This window comes from Crocuta crocuta, unplaced genomic scaffold (genome assembly GCF_008692635.1).
Source record: "Crocuta crocuta isolate KB4526 unplaced genomic scaffold, BGI_CrCroc_1.0 scaffold53, whole genome shotgun sequence".
Lineage (NCBI taxonomy): Eukaryota > Metazoa > Chordata > Mammalia > Carnivora > Hyaenidae > Crocuta > Crocuta crocuta.
The window spans coordinates 1,516,080-1,534,027 of record NW_027529432.1 but is presented as its reverse complement, the minus strand read 5'-3'; the positions used below and the strand labels follow the sequence as shown (position 1 = coordinate 1,534,027).

The 17,948-nt window shown below is 61.8% G+C and overlaps 1 protein-coding gene across 1 annotated transcript in view; it reads right to left on the bottom strand.

The window, feature by feature from the left end:
- The window catches only part of CCDC88B (coiled-coil and HOOK domain protein 88B), a 13,978-nt gene extending 2,904 nt beyond the window's left edge, over window positions 1-11,074 (bottom strand). Inside the window, 23 exon segments of the mRNA XM_077759586.1 lie at window positions 95-281; window positions 483-527; window positions 529-628; window positions 881-1,133; window positions 1,692-1,832; window positions 1,925-2,027; window positions 2,694-2,804; window positions 2,882-3,009; window positions 6,284-7,414; window positions 7,497-7,633; window positions 7,836-7,944; window positions 8,129-8,275; window positions 8,729-8,796; window positions 8,799-8,832; window positions 8,984-9,065; window positions 9,198-9,343; window positions 9,532-9,675; window positions 9,766-9,849; window positions 9,939-9,997; window positions 10,074-10,143; window positions 10,225-10,336; window positions 10,526-10,668; window positions 10,981-11,074. Of these exon segments, the coding sequence (XP_077615712.1) occupies window positions 95-281; window positions 483-527; window positions 529-628; window positions 881-1,133; window positions 1,692-1,832; window positions 1,925-2,027; window positions 2,694-2,804; window positions 2,882-3,009; window positions 6,284-7,414; window positions 7,497-7,633; window positions 7,836-7,944; window positions 8,129-8,275; window positions 8,729-8,796; window positions 8,799-8,832; window positions 8,984-9,065; window positions 9,198-9,343; window positions 9,532-9,675; window positions 9,766-9,849; window positions 9,939-9,997; window positions 10,074-10,143; window positions 10,225-10,336; window positions 10,526-10,668; window positions 10,981-11,040 (3,594 nt within the window). The 5' untranslated portion in view covers window positions 11,041-11,074.
- Between the last annotated feature and the right edge of the window lie 6,874 nt (window positions 11,075-17,948).

The window sequence follows — 17,948 nt, the reverse complement described above, 5'->3', positions numbered from 1 at the left end:
CTCAGGGAGGCTCCCTTCCACCGCCTGGCCCCCTCCCCCTCTCCGGCCCCCCAGCCAGCACCCCCCACACACAGCCGCCTGCCCCTGACCACACCTCGCACTGCGTGGTCAGCCGGCAGGCGCTCAGGTCCAGCTGCTGGTTGGACTCCCGCAGCCGCTGGCTCTGCACCTCCAGCTGCGCGCGCTCCAGCTCCAGCCGCGCCAGGCGGCCCCGCAGCTCCCCGCGTTCACCCTGCAGCTCGCCTCGCTCCCGTGACACCTCTGCCAGCAGCATCTGAGCCCTGCCGAGTCCGTCCGGAGGAGAGGCTCACCCAAGGGCACTCAACCCCCTCCCGGACCCCTCCCAAGGGCCAGAGAGGCCACTCTGGGGGCGGGCGAGGGGAGCGACGCAGGACCCCACGTGGACAGTGCCGCACGTGCCAGCAGCCTGCTTCGCAGACGGGCGCGCGGAGAACGGGGCCTGGCCGGGCCGGGGCTGCTACCTGTCGTGCTCACTCTGCAGCCTCCGCAGCTCCTCCTCCAGGCCGCTGCCGGTGCCCGTCCTGCATCAGGCGCTCTCGCTCCGCCAGCAGGGCCACCTCCTGCGCCTCCACGTTGGCCCTCTGCGCCTGCAGCTGCTCGTGCCTGGGAAGTACCGGGTCGAGAGGGTTGCAGGGGCCGGGGGCCAGGGCGAGCAGGTGCCTGGACTATCTGGACCCCGGAGCCTGCCATCTCCTAAGCACAGAGGCCTAAACAAAGCCATAGGGCAGAATGCCCTGCAAGCTGCACCCCCCCCCCAGTGACAAATGGGCCTCACCGCGGAGCCCAGCCACACGTGCGGGCACAGCAGCAGGGGCAGAGGTGTTGGGTGGTGGGACTTCCCTGGGGGGTGAGGGTGGGCNCTGCAGCTCCCGGTGGGCCAGCTCCAGCGCCCGCATGTTAGCCTTGAGGTCGCGGTGCCGCGCCAGCAGCCCCTCTAGCTCGGCTTCCTGCCGCCGCTGCAGCTGCGCCAGGGCCTCGTGGTCCCGAAGCAGAGCCTGCTGCTGCCCCCGGGTCTCCTCGTGGGCCTGCCGCGCCGCCCGCACCTCCTCCTCCAGCACCCCCAGCTTCCTGTGCAGCTCCTGGCCCTGCATCTCCAGTACAGACTTCTCGGCCTAGGTCAGAGGAGGAAGGGGCGGTCCCGGGCCAGAAAGGGGGGGTAAGGGACGGGGGAGCAAAAGCAAGGCGCAGGGCAGAGGATACAGCGACAAGTGTGGACGAGGCAGAGGGCTGGAGTGGGGACAGCAAGGAGCAGGAAGCAGGGGCAGAAGTGGCTGGGAAGGAGGGGGGAGGGTGCTGGCGTCAGGCCGTGGGGCAGGAGGCACAGGGCAGGGATGCGACCGATGGGGCAGGGAAGGTGGTAGGGACGAATGGCTGGCTGTTGAGGGGAATGGAGCTGAGCAACATAGCACAGGTGTGAGGGCCAGAGGCAGGCAGAAGGGGGTAGGAGCCGGGGAAGAAGAGCCAAGGGGAAGGAGCAGGGGAGAGGAAGAGGAGCGCACTGGGGCAGCTGGGGTCAGAGAGTAGGGATTCTGTAACTAGAGAGTGGGTAGGGGCAGCCGGCAGGGAACTCCATCAGAGAAAAGGGCAGGGAACAACAGAAAAGCGGCAGGCGGCAGGGGTGAGTGGGCCCGAGGCAGGGCAGGGGAGAAGGCTGCGGGGCCACCACCCACCTGCAGGCGGCTGCTGTGCTCCTGCGCCCGCTGACTCTGCAGCAGGAGCTCCTGGGCCCGGCCCTGCAGGCTGCCCAACTGCCCCTCCAGCTGCTGCAGCTGCCCCTGCAGAGCCACCTTCTCGGCCACCAGAGTTGCATTCTGCCGGGAAGGGGGGGGTGCGGGCGGTCAGCAGGGGCCAGGCCACAGGCGCCGCCCCTCCCCGGGCCCTCCGTGCGGCAGTTGACACTCACGCTGCGCTCCATCTCGATGAGCCGCCCGCTCTGGGCCCCCGGGGTCCTCCGCTCATCGGGCCCCTCCGGCCCCAGCCCTACCGGGCCCTGGCGCAACTGGAAGGAGAGGCCTTGGGAGGTCACGCGGGGTGAGGGGCATGGAGGGGGCCTGAGGATTGGGCAGGGGACCCTCACCCGCTCGGCAGCACCGGACACGGCCCCCAGCCCTCCGCTCCCAGGGTCCTGCGCTCCTGGCTCGAGCGGGTGCAAGGGTCACGCTCCATTCTGCAGCACAGCCTGGCCTCCGCCCTCCTGCCCAGAACACCCTTTCCACCTCCGCTCTTCCTCGGGGCCCCAGCGTCAATGCCACTTGTCCCCAACCAACCCTCCGCGGACCCACCAGGTGGCCTGCAGGGTGCCCCCTGTTCCTTGACATCCTGTGTTAGGGTGGCCTGATTCGTCGCCCGCTGTGGGGACCCACCACACCCCTGAGCTGAGCCCTGAGCTGCCAAGTCCTTGCACACGGGGACCTCAGAAACAACGGCCGACTTAGAACGACAGGGACTGGGCTCGCTAGGAAGCGGTGACGCCCGAGAGACACAGAGCCGCCGCTGCTGCTCGCTGTCCGTTGGAGGAATGGGGGAATCAAGGCCCCCCAGAGAACCACATGGCCTGGGCAGAGCCAGCCAGCCAGCCTGACTCCCGGCACAGTGCTCCCCCCATAGGCCCAAAAAGGGGCACAAGGCAAGGGGGTGGCCAAACCCCAAGGGGCAAGACTAGAGGAGGCCTNAGCTGCTGTTCCAGCTGCTGGGCCCTCGTCTTGAGCTCCCTCAGCGCCTCCTCCTTGCTGGTGGCCGCCGCCTGCAGCTCAGCCTCTAGCCGCTGCTCCAGGCCCTGGTACCTGCCGGGAGAGGCCTTGGCACCCACCCTTCCCTGAGCCCTGCCCACCCCTCTCTGCCCCTTGGGCGGCACCCCCACCTCTGCTGCTGGATCTCCTGTTCCCGCTGAAACTCCCGGCGCTCCAGAGCCGCCTGTGCGAGCTCACCCTGCAGCTGCTCCAGCCGGGCCCCCAGCTCCTGGCCGCGCAGCACAGCCTTCTCTAGCTCCTGCGGGCGGGCGGGCAGACAGGCTCAGAGCCGGGCAGACCACCGTCCTCGCCCCGGGGGCAGAGGAGGCCTCCGAGGACCGAGTTCCTGAAGACCGAGCTTGCTGCCCTTCCTCAGTCACCCTGGGTAAATGTCTGGTTTGGGGTTTTTTTTTTAATGTTTTTTATTTACTTCTGAGCGAGAGACAGACAGTGTGAGCAGGGGAGGGTCAGAGAGAGAGAGGAGACACAGAATCCAAAACAGGCTCCAGGCTCTGAGCTGTCAGCACAGAGCCCGACGCGGGGCTCGAACCCAACGAACCGTGAGATCATGACCTGAGCCGAAGTCGGACGCTCAACCGGCTAAGCCACCCAGGCGCCCCTGGTTTGTTTTTTTTAAGTAGCCTCTCAAGACCCTGAGATCAAGGGGCCACGCTCTACCAACTGAGCCGGCCAGGCGCCCTGCCCTGGGCGAGTATCTTCTACCCTTTGGGCCTCTACCTACCCCCACCCCCATCTGTAAAATGGGAGCGAGGCCTGGCCGCCTTGCAGAGTGACTACTAAAGAGCTGGGGATCGTAAGCCTGGCAGTGGGCGAGGAAGGCCTCTGGTCCAGAGGTCAGAGACACTCGCCCGGCAAGCGTCTTTACCTCTCTGAGCCCTCGGTTCCTCAGGCGGCCAGGAACAGCTAGACATGCCTTACGTGAGGAGGCCACACTGGCCATGTGAGGGAAAGGGGGGCTCGAAAGAGGCAGATCTGAAGAGTGCCCTCAGCCACACGGAGATGGCTGCAAGGATGGGGTGCGGTGAATGTCAGACCCAACCACGGTGGGAGCTGGGGGGTGGGGAGAGGCACCACAGGCTGGGCCGGGCCAGGCCAGGCATCCTGTGGCGGTTGGGCCGCACCATTGTGGAAGGGGGCAGGAGGCCCACTGTGGCCTGTGGGCCTCAGAGGGAGGTAGGCCAAACCATTCTGGGGGCGGGGGGAGGGGCTGTCAGGATGAAACCACAAGGAAGAACCAACTCCGACCAGCTGCCTACAAAATCCTTGCTCTGGAAACCAAGTCTACTGCCTTTGCTCTGAGCTTCCGGGCTTTGCAACCCCACCCGGTCTCCCCCAGTGTTTGCTGAAAAACTACAAGTCCCATGAGGCCTTGCTGCCTGTTGCCCCCCCTCCCCACCACCATTACAGCCCAAAGGCTAAGGGTAGGAAGAACAGTGATACAGATGAAAGAGGCTTGAACCTCTGAACCGGCCCCCTCTGGGCCCTGACCACAGCCCTCGGGTGCCCTGCCCCCACCGCACCTCCTGCCCTCTACCCAGCCCGCCTGGGCAAGCCCTTTGGCCCCTGGGTCCCTGACCTCCCCTTGGCTAGCCACCTCCTCCCACACCACACCCAGTTAGCACCAGGAACCGCTCTCCACCAGGAAATCTCACCAAATTCCCCTTTGCCCTCAGGCCCTTCCACCCTGTCAGTCCTGAGAGCCAGNCACATGCATTCACTCCACAGCTGCCCCCAGCCCTCTACATTCATTATCTGACAGGATCCTATGAGGCACGCCATTCTGACTCCAGTTTTACAGGTGAGGAAACCGAGAGCCAGAGAAGTCAAGTAACTTGCGCCTAACCACACAGCGGGGAGGCAGGGCATCTGGGCTATAAGCCAGGTCCGCCTGACAGCTTCTCTCAGTCCCATCCTGCAAGGTGGGCCCCCCGACGCAGCTTCTCGGCCTTGCCTCTCACCCACACCCCCATGCTCGCGTTCCCCAGGCCTGCCCTGCACAGCGCCTAGCCCTGGGTCAACCCCACAGTGTGTTCCCCACTCTTCTCCTTCACTGGGGTCTCCCAGGAAGTCACTCCTCCCTGAATCCTGGTGTCCTCTGTACAACAGGGATGAAACCGGAAACTGTGCTCAGCTGGAAGATTCCATTCCTCGTCTGCAGCCCACCCTCCCCTGTGGCACAGGCCCCCACTGGCCCCAACACCCTTCCCCTTGTCTCCTAGCCTCCTCCGCTTCCCCCCGCCCCAGGGGCCTCTCAACATAACTACTCTGCTCCCCCTCCACTGGGTTTAAAGGTCATGGGCCTCCCGTAAAGGTCATTGAGGTCATCTCCTTCACAGGAACAGCCGCAGCTCTTAGTTTGAAAGGAAGATAGAGGCCGTGCCTAGCAGGAACACTGCTTTGTGAATTCTCTGCCTAGCCTCCCTCCACTTCCCACCTCACACCCCACCCCTACACAGTTGTGCGCCTGAGCCACCTCCTGGCTCAACTGCCATTCTATCTCCTCCTCCGGGAAGCCTTCCGGGACATGCCGCAGCCTAAGTCCAGTGTGCTTCCTGGACTCCCGCAGCTCCCTGCACAGTCCTGTCTCCACCCTAGACTGTGAGAGCCCCCCGCCCCACCACCAGTATGGGCATACTGGCTGCCTGGCACAGCACCTGGTGGCAAGGAGGTCCCCGTCAACGTGCTTGAGTGCACAAGTGAAGGGGTTTCCAGGTTTTCTGTCTCCTCCATCCCCCGTCCCAGCCCCAGCAGGCCTCACCTGCCACCAGGACCACTGGCACCACCTCCTGATGGCCCCAGGGGACACCAGAGGGACACACCAAGGGGACCCTCCTCAAACCCAACCTCACACAGGTTTGGCCACATGCTTGGGTGGCTCTCCCTGCCTGGGGCCAGACTACTGACGCCTGCAAGGCAGGCCCTGCTCCCCCCCCCTCCACACCCCCCAGCATCATTAATGCCTTCATGTCTCTGTACATGCTGTTCCCTCTAAATGAAATGTCCTTCCCACCTGCTGGAACCTTGACCTTTCCTCAGAACCTTCTCCAGAGCCTCCTTGCCCCGGCCCTGGCACCCTCTCCCACGGACTCCTGCACACTTTGCTCGTAACAATCACCACGTCTTGAGCCTTTGATGAACATGAACTAGGCTCGTTACACCTTGATGTCCCTTGATCTTCCAAAAGACCCCCTGAGACAGAAGAGTGCCCCCATTTTACAGGCGGAGGAATAGGGCGGATGTGAGTTGGAGAGCCAGGATTTGCACCCGGGCAGTTTGGCTCCATACCCATACTCTTCTCCCCTCCGGCAGCTCACCCCACCAGAGGGAGGGGACACCCGCCCTGTGACCCAGGTCAAGCGCACCTTCGGAAGGCAGAGCTGGACTTTCCCTCTCCAGCCCCAACCCCAGCCAGGTGCTGGGCACTCAGTGGTTACTGATGGGATTAAAAACCCAAACGCCAGCAACTGACTCAGCTCCCCATTTCCTACGCCCGGCTGTGAGCCCCAACATACCTCCTTGAGGGCCTGCCTCTCCCTGTCGGCCTCCTGCAGCCGCTGACGGCCTTGGCTCTCCAGCACCTGCAGCCGCTCCTCGGCGGCCTCGGCCCGGGCCCTCAGTCTGGGCCCCTCGCGCTCCCACTGCCTCCGCTCTCGGCCCGACGCCGCCAGGGCCTCCGCCAGGGCCTCCCGTTCCCGCGATGCAGCCTCCAGCTCGAGGCCAGCTGCCTCCACTGCGTCCCGCAGCCGCGCCTGCTCCCGGGCCTGCGCCTCCACCTCCCGATGGGCCTCGGCCTCTGCCTTCTGCGCCTGAGCCAGCTCCTCGGAGAGATGGGCCGCCTCCGCGCCTCGGGCCTCCAGCCTCCGGGCCTGGGCCTCTAGCTCCGCTCTGAGGGCCTCGGCCTCTCTCCTCAGCTGCGCCACCTCCGCCCTCAGGGCCTCCTGCTCCGGGACCCCGCCAGCCGGGATCTCCCCAGGGATCGATCCTTCCCGGGGCTGGGGCTCCGAAGCCCCTTCCGACTTCTGCTGCAGAGTCTGCGGGGCTGGGTCCCCAACCCTCCCCTCCAGCTTCGGGTCATGCGGCCTGGCCTCCATCTGCCCCTGGGGTAGGGCCGGCCCTTGGCCTGGGGTCTCCTGCTCCTCCAGTTGCGCACAGGGGCCGAGCTCCGAGGGTCCAGGCTTGCTCGCAGGGCCCCCCTGTCTCCGCACCTGGACTTCAGGCCCTGACTCTCCAGTCTCTCCTCCCAACAGCTCAGCCTGAATTACAGGCCCTGGAGCTTGAGGTGGGACCACAGAGGCGGGAGTCTGGACAAGGGCTCCGGGGCCAGCCTCCTCTGGAGACTCCTGGGTCGCTACAGCAGGCCCCGATCCCTGGAGGGTCAAGTCTGAGGCCTGAGGGGCCATGGCGGCCATCTGGAGGGGCCTCCCCATCACCTGTGGGCCTGAGTCCAGTGCCTGGGGACACACAGGTAATCTCTCAAGGGCCGAGTCTGATACGGGCGGAGCCAGGTCCAAGGCCTGGGTGCCTTCGTCCCCGACCTGGCCGGCCAAACCCTGGGGGCCACGGTGTGAGGCCAGGCAAGCCTGGGGAGCCCCATCCGGCTCTGGAAGCAAGGCGTCCTCGCTCTGCTCCTCCAGCAGGGGGTGCTGAGGGCACATGAGAGGACCCGTCAAGCCCAGAGGAGGAGGCAAGGAAGGACCTGTTGGGTGGCTGGGGGAGGGGACTCACCTGGCCACCAGGCTGCCCCTGCAGCACCTGTAGCAGGTCCCGAAGCTCCTGATTCTCCCTCTCCAGGGTCCGCAGCCGCCCGGCCTCTGCCTCTCTCACTTCGTCGTGAAGGGACGGGGCTGCTCCGGGTGGGGGTGCTGGGACAGGGGCGATGCGGTCAGGACCCCCTCTGTACCCTCTGCCATGATCCCTGGCTCCTCGCATACACCCCTGCACACCCGCCCCCCCTCCAGTGTCTTGGGGAAAGGATGAAGTGGGCAGCCAGCCCCACCAGAGCTGCAGGAAGACACAGGCACCTGCCCCCCCCAGCCCCAGCCCCTCCTCGGGGGCCCTACGCACCCTCCCCAGGAGAGCCCAGGGGTGGCTCCAGGCTCCGCTGCAGCTCCAGCTCCAGCTCCACGTTCTCCTCTGCCAGCCGGTCCACCTGATGCCGCAGAGAGTCCAGCTCCTGGGAGGAAGGACAGGGTCAGACAAGCCCTCCTCCCCACGGCCGGGCCAAGGGTGTTGGCTAGATCACGAGGGGGAAAAGGGAGTAGGGGTCACAGGGAGCACTGGAAAACCCTGTGGGGACGGTGGGGGGTGCCAGGGGTCACCGATGACAGAATGACTGGGGGTCACTGGGGCAGTCTCACCGCATGGGCCTCGCCCAAACGGGTCCGCAGCAACAGGTTCTCACGCTGGGTCTCGTGCAGCCGGGCACAGCGCTCTTGAGCCACCTCCAGCTGCTCCTCCAGGAGCGCCTTGGAGGCTTCCAGAGCTCCCGAGAGCGCCCGTTCCTCCTGGTGGGAGAGCAGAGACAACCTGTGGTGGTTGACCTTGCATCCCAGGCCCCACCTCTCCCTTCCATCTGCCCCTCTCTCTCCAAGCTCTCCAGGGACCACTTCCCTAGCACCTGGCCCCGCCCCCTCCGTGTAGGCCCCGCCCCCTTCTCGTAGGCCCCGCCCGTTCCCTCCCAGAACCTCCTCCCAAGGAGTCATCCTTCTAGGATCCTCTGCCAGGGGCTCACCCCAGACAGCTCTTCCCCCACACTCGTCCCCTCCAGGACCTACCCCTCCCTGCCGCCCCCACCTCTCCCCTCCTTCTGTCCCATCCTCCAGAAGGCTTTGCTCCAGACACCACCTCACCCATTTCTCCCAGCGAGGAAGACCCAGCCCTCCCTCCTCCAGGCCTGGCCCAATTGGCTCCCGCTCCTGGCCCACCCGGTCCCCCGCAGACCCCACCTCCCGCCTCACCTCCAGCTGGCTTTTGCAGGCCTCGGCCGCCTGCAGCCGCTCTCGGCAGCGTCGCAGCTCCTCCTGNGCTCGGCCCGCTTGGCCTGCCCCGACAGCGCCTGGGCCTGAGCCAGACGGTGCGGAGCTGGGGACGGCCAGCCGCCGCCCAGGGGGATCAGGGAGGGGAAGGAGCCCGGTGGCGGCAGGCAATGGGACAGAGGAGGCGTGGGGAGAGGGCTGGGGAATGCGGCGGCCGCGGGGAGCATCTGAGCGCACCTCCTGGCGGAGCCTTCGGATCTCGGCCTCCAAGCCCTGCACCTCCTCCTGGGAGTCTAGCAGCAGCTCGGCCTTCTCCTCCCTGGAGAGAAGGGGCGCTGGAGGGGCGTGGGAACCCGGATCCCGGAACCCCCAGGCCTGATCCCACCGACTCCGTCCACAGCCTAAGCTGTCCCGCTCCCTCCTGGTCCACCGCCCAGCCTGGGGCACTCACAGCTCCTGCCGCAGGCGCCGCAGCTGGGCCTTGGTGTTGGCCAGCTGCAGGCCCAGGTGGTGTGAGGGGGCCTCTGGAGGAGTCCTAGCAGGGGTCTCGGGCAGCAAGGGGGACGCCTGTCTCTCCAGCAGCAGTTCAGCCAAGCGCTGTGGGAAGTCAAGGGTCAGGAGCCAGAAATAGCCCAGCCCATGCCCCCCACCCCCAGTCTGGCTCTTGCAGCCCTGCTGCTCCAAGACCCCACACCAATCCCACATCTGGCCCCAACCCCCATGGCCCCTCACATCTGGGTCCCCAGGGTCCTCCAGGTCCTCCAGCTGTTGGCGACGCCCCCTACCTGGGCCCCCACATCGCGCTCCCGCGCCAGCCTTAACAACGTCCCCATCAGGCTCCGGAACAGCACCTCCAGCTCCCGGGACTCCAGCTCCCCAGGCTCCCGCCCAGCCAGCGCCAGCACCACACCGGCCCCAGGCTGGGTCACCTGGACCAGGTAGGAGCAGCGGTTCAGGTTCAGCAGGGAGTGCCCCCAGGTGGGAGGGCCAGCCCCAGGCTGTGGACCAGCCCCAAGTACCTCCTGGATGGCAGCAGCCAACTCGCTCTGGACTTCAAGGCTGAGGCCCTGGATGTGTCGGATGAAGAGTTCCCGGTGCTCGCACTGCAGGGACACGGGGTGGACAGGCTGGCACGGGGTCTCGCCCACCTCTGCCACCAAGGCCGAATGCTCCCCTCCCCTCCCCTGCTCACCTGCACTGACGCCCCCAGCAACAGCCGAAGGATGCCCTCCAACTCTTCCACTGCCTCCTCTGCTGAGCACAAGCCACAGAAAGTTAGGGGTGGGGGGAGAGGGTAGAAGCAGGAAGGGGTGGTGGGAGAGAGCACCTGAGAAGGGGTCAAACCCCAACGTCTGGAGGTCTGGGGGTGGCGACAGGATCAGCAGCTGCAGCTCCTCCTGGGGGCAGAGGAGACAAGGAGATAGGAGACTGGCCTTCCCACAGGGCTGAGGCTCGGCCTTCCCTCCCCACCCCCTCACCTGGTAGAAGTCCCTCAGACGGCCCCACAGGTGGTTCAGGTTGCGCACTCGCCAGGCTGCGGGGCCATCGTGGCCCCTGACCGTCTGAGGTCCCCCTCGGGAACTGGGAACTCTGTGGGCACAGGGCACTGGGTGGGAGGGGCAGTCAAGGATCCACCTGCCCCGACCAAGCCTCACCCACCAGCCCTCAAGCTCCACCCACCAGCCCTCAAGCTCCACCCACCAGCCCTCAAGCGCCACCCAGCAGCGGGAGGGGGGGAGGGGCCACCTCAGACCCCCAGGCTCACTAGATGCTTCTTACACGATGCCCAGCACCCGGAGCAGCAGGGCCCCATCGATGAGATGCAGGAACCTCTTCTCCGGGCAAAGGGGCCCCTCTCCTTCCTCCTCCTCTTCCCCCTCAGGCTCCTCCGCCTCTCCCACCAGGCTGGCCAGTCCCAGCGCCTGTAGGGGAGTGGAGACAGGTCAGCCGGCCCGGTTAGGAACTCCCCTACCGGTAGAGTGACCCCCAAGCCCCTTTGACCTGCCCCCCTAAGCCCATGAAGCCTCCTCCTCACCTCTGCCCGGAACGCCTCTGGCCCCTGGGTCTGGACCCCTTTTTCTGCCCCATAGCTGCATGGGCTTCTTCAGCCCCACGTTGGAGCCCACCCCTGCTCTCAGGCCCCGACTCTGCCAGACCCTCCCCCAAACCCAGCACCAGCCCCTCCCCCCGCTGCTCACTTCCCCTTCCCACACCCCTCCCACCTGCCCCCTCACCCAGGTGGCCAGGCTCCCACTCAGGAAGTCTCTGAGTCTGGGCCTCTCGCCCCCATCCATGTCAGGGTCAGGGTGTTGGTCCCGCTGTGGCAGCTACACCTGCCCCAAGAGGAAGAGGAAGTCCCCTGGTCGGGGATCCCGGCCCGGCCACAGACACCCTGAGCAGCTTCCTCCTTCCGGGTGCAGGCGGGCCTGTGCGCCCCCATAGTCCTGCTTCGGCCCCCACCTCACCACCCCACATCCTCCCAGCATCTCCACAGGGCCAGCCCAGGGCTGGCAGGGGAAGGTGGGGTCAGGGCCACGCTGGGGTAAGGCCCCCAGCTCTCTAGGTTCTAGGTTCGAGGAACAATGGCGGGTGAGCCCTCCGCCTCTCTGGAAACTTCAAACCACAGAAGAGGACCTCGACCTTGCATCCTCCAGGGCCTCTGTGAACCCGATGGCAGATGCCACCGACCCACTAAGTCTCCTCTGGACCCCAGCGCGAAGTGAGAACCCCCTCCTCTGACCCCACCCTCCCCCATTCTCTGTGCACCCTGGATGCACAGAGACAGGATGCCTGGGCCGTGGCCATGTGACCTCCCAGGCCTCAGTTTCCCGGCTGCAAAAGAGGTGGCTTGGACTCCAGCCTCTGGGGGAAGACATAGCAGCAAATGTCTCAGACGGACAGGCCAGGAGGTCACCCCAGCTCCCCCACTGCTCACGACGGAGCCTCCGTTCATTCTTTCATTCACCGGCTCCGAGCCGGACACTGCTCGGTGCCGCCATGGAGTAAAAGCCACATAGTCCCCACACCAACAGGCCTCACAGTACACCGGGGAGGCAGCCACCACCCCCCAAATTACACATGTGCTCAAAACGTAGCATTGCAGCCCTACTACGTGTGTAGACAGCGAAGGGACTGACCTCCTGGGATGGTCAGGGAAGGCATAGGGGGTGGGGGGGGCTACTCGAGGAAGCTGAGATCAATGGGGAGAGGGGTGACCAAGTTAAGTAGGCAAAGTGGGGAGGCAGGGAGAGAGCAGGGACAGGAGGTGCAAGGGTCCTGCAGCAGCCTGAAGCCCAGCCAGAGCCAAATTCAGGAATTATTCATGTGCCATCGATTCCAAGACACTTGATTGCTCACGTTTACATCTCTGAAGTCAGGTTACATCGTCGCGGAGTGGCTTTCTGGCTGGCTGCTGTCCCAACACAGTTGTCACCACCTGCATGCGCCCACACTTGAAAAGCATCAAACCCTGCAGCAGCTTGGAAGAAAGCCCCGGAGACAAGAGCTGAGCACTCCCTGAACCCCAGGATTCACATGGCGGGAGCCCCCCAGGGGAGGAGAAGCAGGCTTGTCAGTAACGTTCCCAAAGCAGAAGCCGATTGCAGAGCCGGGCTAAGGTTTTCCCATCGTCGTATGGATGGCGGAGGGGGCCGCTGCTCTCCCTCCACCACTCTTGATGGCTCACTGGGGGACGTGGGAGCGACACACACAGGCGTCACGCCTCTGTCGGACTCTAAACGTGAAGGAGTTTTCCAAACCCATAAATAATTTACTTTGCTTCTATTTTCATTTTTATGCGTGCTTCAGAATTATATATGATGAGAACCTATGTCTGAGTCAAAAAGAGTTCCTTCGGGAAGCATAAAATAAAGGTTCTCGTGATGGAAGAGCCTTGGGACATAGTAAACCGGCAGCATTCTTTTTCCCCTTAGTGGCATCTTTTACAATTGATGACATCTTACAGCTGATGAGATATGGGGTAATAAAAACAAAGCTTGGCAAACATAGGTTTACCACGAGCGGGTCATGGGTGTTAAGTACTTTACACTTACTGACTACTCTGTATTGGGCTAGTATGTAAAATGAGAACGAAGGCTTATCTCCAATTCACAGTGGAGGAAACTGGCATTCAGAGAGGTTAATAACTTGCCCAAAGCCACACAGCTCTTACGTGGTAGAACCAACCAAAAGAAGGCAGTGGGGCCAGCGCGTAAGGTCAAGGCGAGCCAGGTCTCAGCAGGCAGTGGGAAGCCATGCAAGGTTGTTAGCAGGAAAGAACAACCCACGGCTTAACACTCCTGAGGCGCATTTGGAAATGCAGATGATCCTCAAGGAGAGTTGGTATGAGGATCCCGCCAGCCGGTGCCCAGCTGCAGTGTTCATTAAACGGTCCCTGGTGTGTTGCTATGTTTAGTATTAATAATATCAAGGGTCCGTCCAGACTTGACCCCCTGTGAATCTTTCGTCGATTTGCATTCCCCCAAGGATTCCAGCCTGGGAAGTCCTCCCGGAGCACCTGCTCTGGGCTAGCCAGGCGCGGTGACTAGGCCCCGTCCCTGGTGGCGGAGGGGCCCTGGCTTGCTCAACATCTCCTGGTCACACCCTTCCTCCAGCCTCAGAGGCAGGGACCGTGTCACCGATTGCTTTCACATCTGTCACTCTACACATGCCTGGCTGCATCTCAGTCTGGTTCTCTGACTCGGTTCAGCTGAGTCAGGCAGAGGGGGGCTTTGCGGAGAGTGGAAGCTGGGGACGGGCTGCCTCATCAGAGGACAAAGAGATCCTGGGATCTCAAGGCTCAATTTGCGGTTGAGGGATGTTCATCGGAGCCCAGCAGGGGTCCCTTTCCTTTTTCCTTTGGCTGGATTTTTCCTGTAAAGTGTTTTTCAGGGGCACCTGGGTGGTTCCCTCATGAAGCGTCCGACTTCGGCTCAGGTCATGATCTCGAGGTTCACGGGTTCGAGCCCCACGTCGGGCTGTGTGCTCACGGCTCAGAGCCTGGAGCCTGCTTCGGATATTGTGTCTCCCTCTCTCTCTGCCCCTCCCCCACTCGCGCTCTGTCTCTCTCAAAAACAGATAAGCATTAAAAAATAAAAATAGGGGCGCCTGGGTGGCTTAGTCGGTTAAGCGTCCGACTTTCGCTTGGGTCATGATCTCGCGGTTCGTGGGTTCGGGCCCCGCGTCGGGCTCTGTGCTGACTGCCAGCTCAGAGCCTGGAGCCTGTTTCAGTCTGTGACTCCCTCTCTCTCTGACCCTCCCCTGCTCACGCTGTCTCTCTCTCTCTCTCTCCTAGAAATAAAAAAAACATTTAAAAAATATATTATTAAAAAAAATAAATAAAAATAATAGGGACTGCAAACTGGTGCAGCCACTCTGGAAAACTGTGTGGAGGTTCCTCAAAAAATTAAAAATAGAACTCCCCTATGACCCAGCAATTGTATTACTTTGTATCTATCCTAGGGCTATTGGGTGTGCTGTTTCAGAGGGGCGCATGCACCCCAAAGTTCATAGCAGCGCTATCGACACTAGCCAAAGTATGGAAAGAGCCCAGAGCCCAAATGTCCATCGACGGATGAATGGATAAAGAAGCTGTGGTATAGATATACAATGGAGTATTACTCGGAAGTCAAAAAGAATGAAATCTTGCCCTTTGCAACTACATGGATGGAACTAGATAGATGGTATGATGCTAAGCGAAATTAGTCAGAGAAAAGCAAGTATCACATAACTTCACTCATATGAGGAATTTAAGACATAAAACAGATGAACATACAGGAAAGGAAGCAAAAAGAATATAAAAACAGGGAGGGGGACAAAATATAAGAGACTCTTAAATGGGGTGGGCTACGTGGGTGAGGGGCATGAAGGAATCTACTCCTGAAATCATTGTTGCACCGTATGCTAACTCCCTTGGATGTCAATTAATTAATTAGTTAATTAAAAGAAAGGAAGAAAGAAAAAGGAAACGGGTTCACACAAAAACTTTAAAAACCAAACAAATAAATAAAAGATGAAAAAATAAATAAGTAAAAATAAAAATAATACAGCTGCTTCAGACACATAATCGAGAATGTCAAGACCGTGTAAAGGTATAGAAAAGAAACCAAGTCTCCCCCTCATCAATGCGAACCCCCACTCTCTGACCTCCCCCGTTGGCATGTTCTGTGTCACTTCTGAGAGGCCCCTGCCCGCGTCTGTGACAGGTGGATACACACACGCAGGGCTGTGCAACTCCATGCTTCGCAAAACATTTTACAATCTGCTTCATTTCTGTTTAGAACCACGGGCCTTGGCCTTTTTTTTTTTTTACACCCCCCCCCTTTTTCAACATTTGTTTTATTTTTGAGAGCTAAAGAGGGCAAGCAGGGGAGGGTCAGAGAGAGAGGGAGACACAGAATCCGAAGCAGGCTGCAGGCTCCGAGCTATCAGCACAGAGCCCGACGCGGGGCTCGAACTCGTGTACCGTGAGATCATGACCTGAGCTGAAGTCGAACGCTTAAGGGACTGAGCCGCCCTGGTGCCCATGGCCTTGGCCTTGTTAATGGCAATGTGCTATTCTACTGTGTTGCTATTCCATCATCACTTAAACTCTTATCTTGGTGACAAATATTCTAAATATTTTTAGTGCTCTCATGGCTGCCCTTCTCAGATATCTTTTTCTGGCAGTTTTTGAGCGAGTCCGATACCCACGACTGCCGGTGTGGGGATCCATGGGAGGCGGCCGAGAAAGAGACAGACAGGTGGACAACGCAGCGGCAATCCCGTCCCTCAGGGCTCAGGCTCCCCGTCTGCACAGGGTAGGAGTGAGAGGGACTCCATCTCCCTGTTCCCTTCTGGTTTCGAACTCTCTGGATAGCCCTGATTCAATCCCAAAGGCCAGAGGCAGGAGGGCTCTGGCACTCGAGGAAGCCGAGGCCAGGGGAGGCCGGGGCAAGTGGTGGCCAAGTCCAGCCAGAGCCTGGGACCCACCAGGGCTGAGTCCGAGGGCTACTTTTGCCCCCTGCCTGCAGCAGGCCCAGGGCCCCGAAGCAGAGACTCAGGGCCCCAAGCTCAAGAATTAAAACGAAAAAATAGCTTCCAGGGCCTTCTAGGAACCTGGCCCTCCGGTGATGGGGTTGAGGGACTCCCTCCCCCTCCCCCAAGTCTCTAAGAAGGGACTGTTTTCCTGGCTGCAGCCGTTTGGGGGTGGAAATCGTGGCGCCAGAGTTGGGCAATTGCAGAAATGCCCAGCAGAGTGGCGGGAACCAAGGGCCATGGTGGGAGGGGCGGATGGAGGGCGGGACCCGGGGTCATCCACCCAGCGACAGGCCAGGTCCCCAGGGACTCGGGGAGCCACCCGCAGGACCCGCCCCGGCAGCTGTAGAGAGCAGTCCACGGTGCAGCCGCCCCCACTTGACACTTGGCTTGCTCTCNCCCCCCCCCCCCGGGGGGGGGGGGGGGGGGCACTCACCCTGCCTCATTCTGAGACTCTTACCAAGCTGGACACCAGCTCCAATCCTCCTCCGGACCGGCTCCACCCAGTGCCCAAGGAGTCTTTTGGAAATGCTGGCTCATGACCTTTTCCTGCTTAAAGCCCTTCCCATGGCTTCTCCCTATGCTGTGAATCAAGTTCCAGCCTCTCACCATGACCTCCGAGGCCCGAGGCCCTGCTGAGTGGCCCCCAGCTGTCCACAGCCCGACCCCTTGTTCTCCCCACCTCCTCGGGCACAGGGCCCTCTCCGCTCCCGCAGTCCCCCACCCTGGACACCTTTGAATTTGCTGTTCCTCCAACCTGAACCCTCACATACGCACACACCCTCCCTCTCCCCCGGTCTGGCTCCTTCTCACCTTGGCTCACTTAATCCGCTCCGTAGATGTGAAATCCAGGTTATTATCATGCCCCTTTCATGATGATGAAACTGACACACAGAGAGGTTAAGTCACTTGCTTCAGGTCACACAGCCAGGAAGAGGTGGAGCCGAAATACAGAAGGCGGCCACAGTACTGCTTTTGAACGAACGAATTCCTATTTCAGAGATAAGGAAAGCGAGGCCCAGAGGGGGGTAGGAGCCAGCAACAATTAAGGGTAAACCCCAAATTTTCTTGGAGGACTCCCACAGCTGCATCACCTCCCTTGCGTCCCCACTGTCTTGGGGAAGCTGGAAGAGCGAGGCGGGAGCCCGGCACCCGGTTAGCAGGCACGGGGAGCTGGTGGGGGGGAGCAGACACAGGCCCCACTGTTGCCAGCCTCCGTCATAATTAAAGACACACACACAGGGGTGCCCAGGTGGCTCAGTTGATTGGGCGTCCAACTTCGGCTCGGGTCATGATCTCGCAGTTCACGGGTTCAAGCCCCCCATCGGGCTCTGTGCTGACAGCTCAGAGCTTGGAGCTTGTCTTCAAATTCTGTGTCTCCCTCTCTCTCTGCCCCTCCCCTGCTCATGCTCTCTCTCTCTCTCAAAAATTAATAAAACATTAAAATTTTTTTAAATAAATAAAGACACATAAAAGACAGCTCCAAGATACCCTGAAATATCCATTAAGCTGGCAAAACTAAATCCAGAAGGTAAAGCTTGGATTGGCACGTGGTGGGGAGAGAAGCCCACGTCGCCGCTGGCTCATCGAGACGGCCTCAGAGTTTCCAGAACCCTTTGACCCAACACGCTAGCATTTGGGAACCCGTCCCGAGGAAGGAGCCCAAGAGGAAACAAAATAGAAAGCGTCTGCGGCCTCCCCTCGCCACCACCGGAGACAGCCGCACATCCCCCGGGGGAAGCCGACTAAGCTGTGGCTTATGCCCAAAATCCCGTCCCACCTGGTCTGCTCAGCCCAGACCTCGCTCCTCTCCCGCACCTTGAGGCTTTAACGAGCCTGTTCCTGCCGCCTAGAACACCCTTCCCGCCTCTCTTCACGGTGTCCATTCATCTTTCAGCCACAGCTAGTAGCCACTTCCCCCTCCCTCACCCCGTGGCAGGGTCAGCCAGGGGGCAGGGTCCTTCTGTGATACCTCAGGCACCCCAGCCTAGGCTTCCCCTTCGCAGCTCCCTGGCACGGGCGGTAAGCGCTCATGGGGGGTCCGGCATCCCCGCTGGACTGCGGGCACCAGAGCTGTGGCGGGAGGGGCCAGCTCCATCAGAACAGGAGCTCCGTGCCTGGAGTCACACCTTGACATGGTGTCACCATGTCCTTGGGGCCCAGCTCGGTGCCCAGCCCGGAGATGACC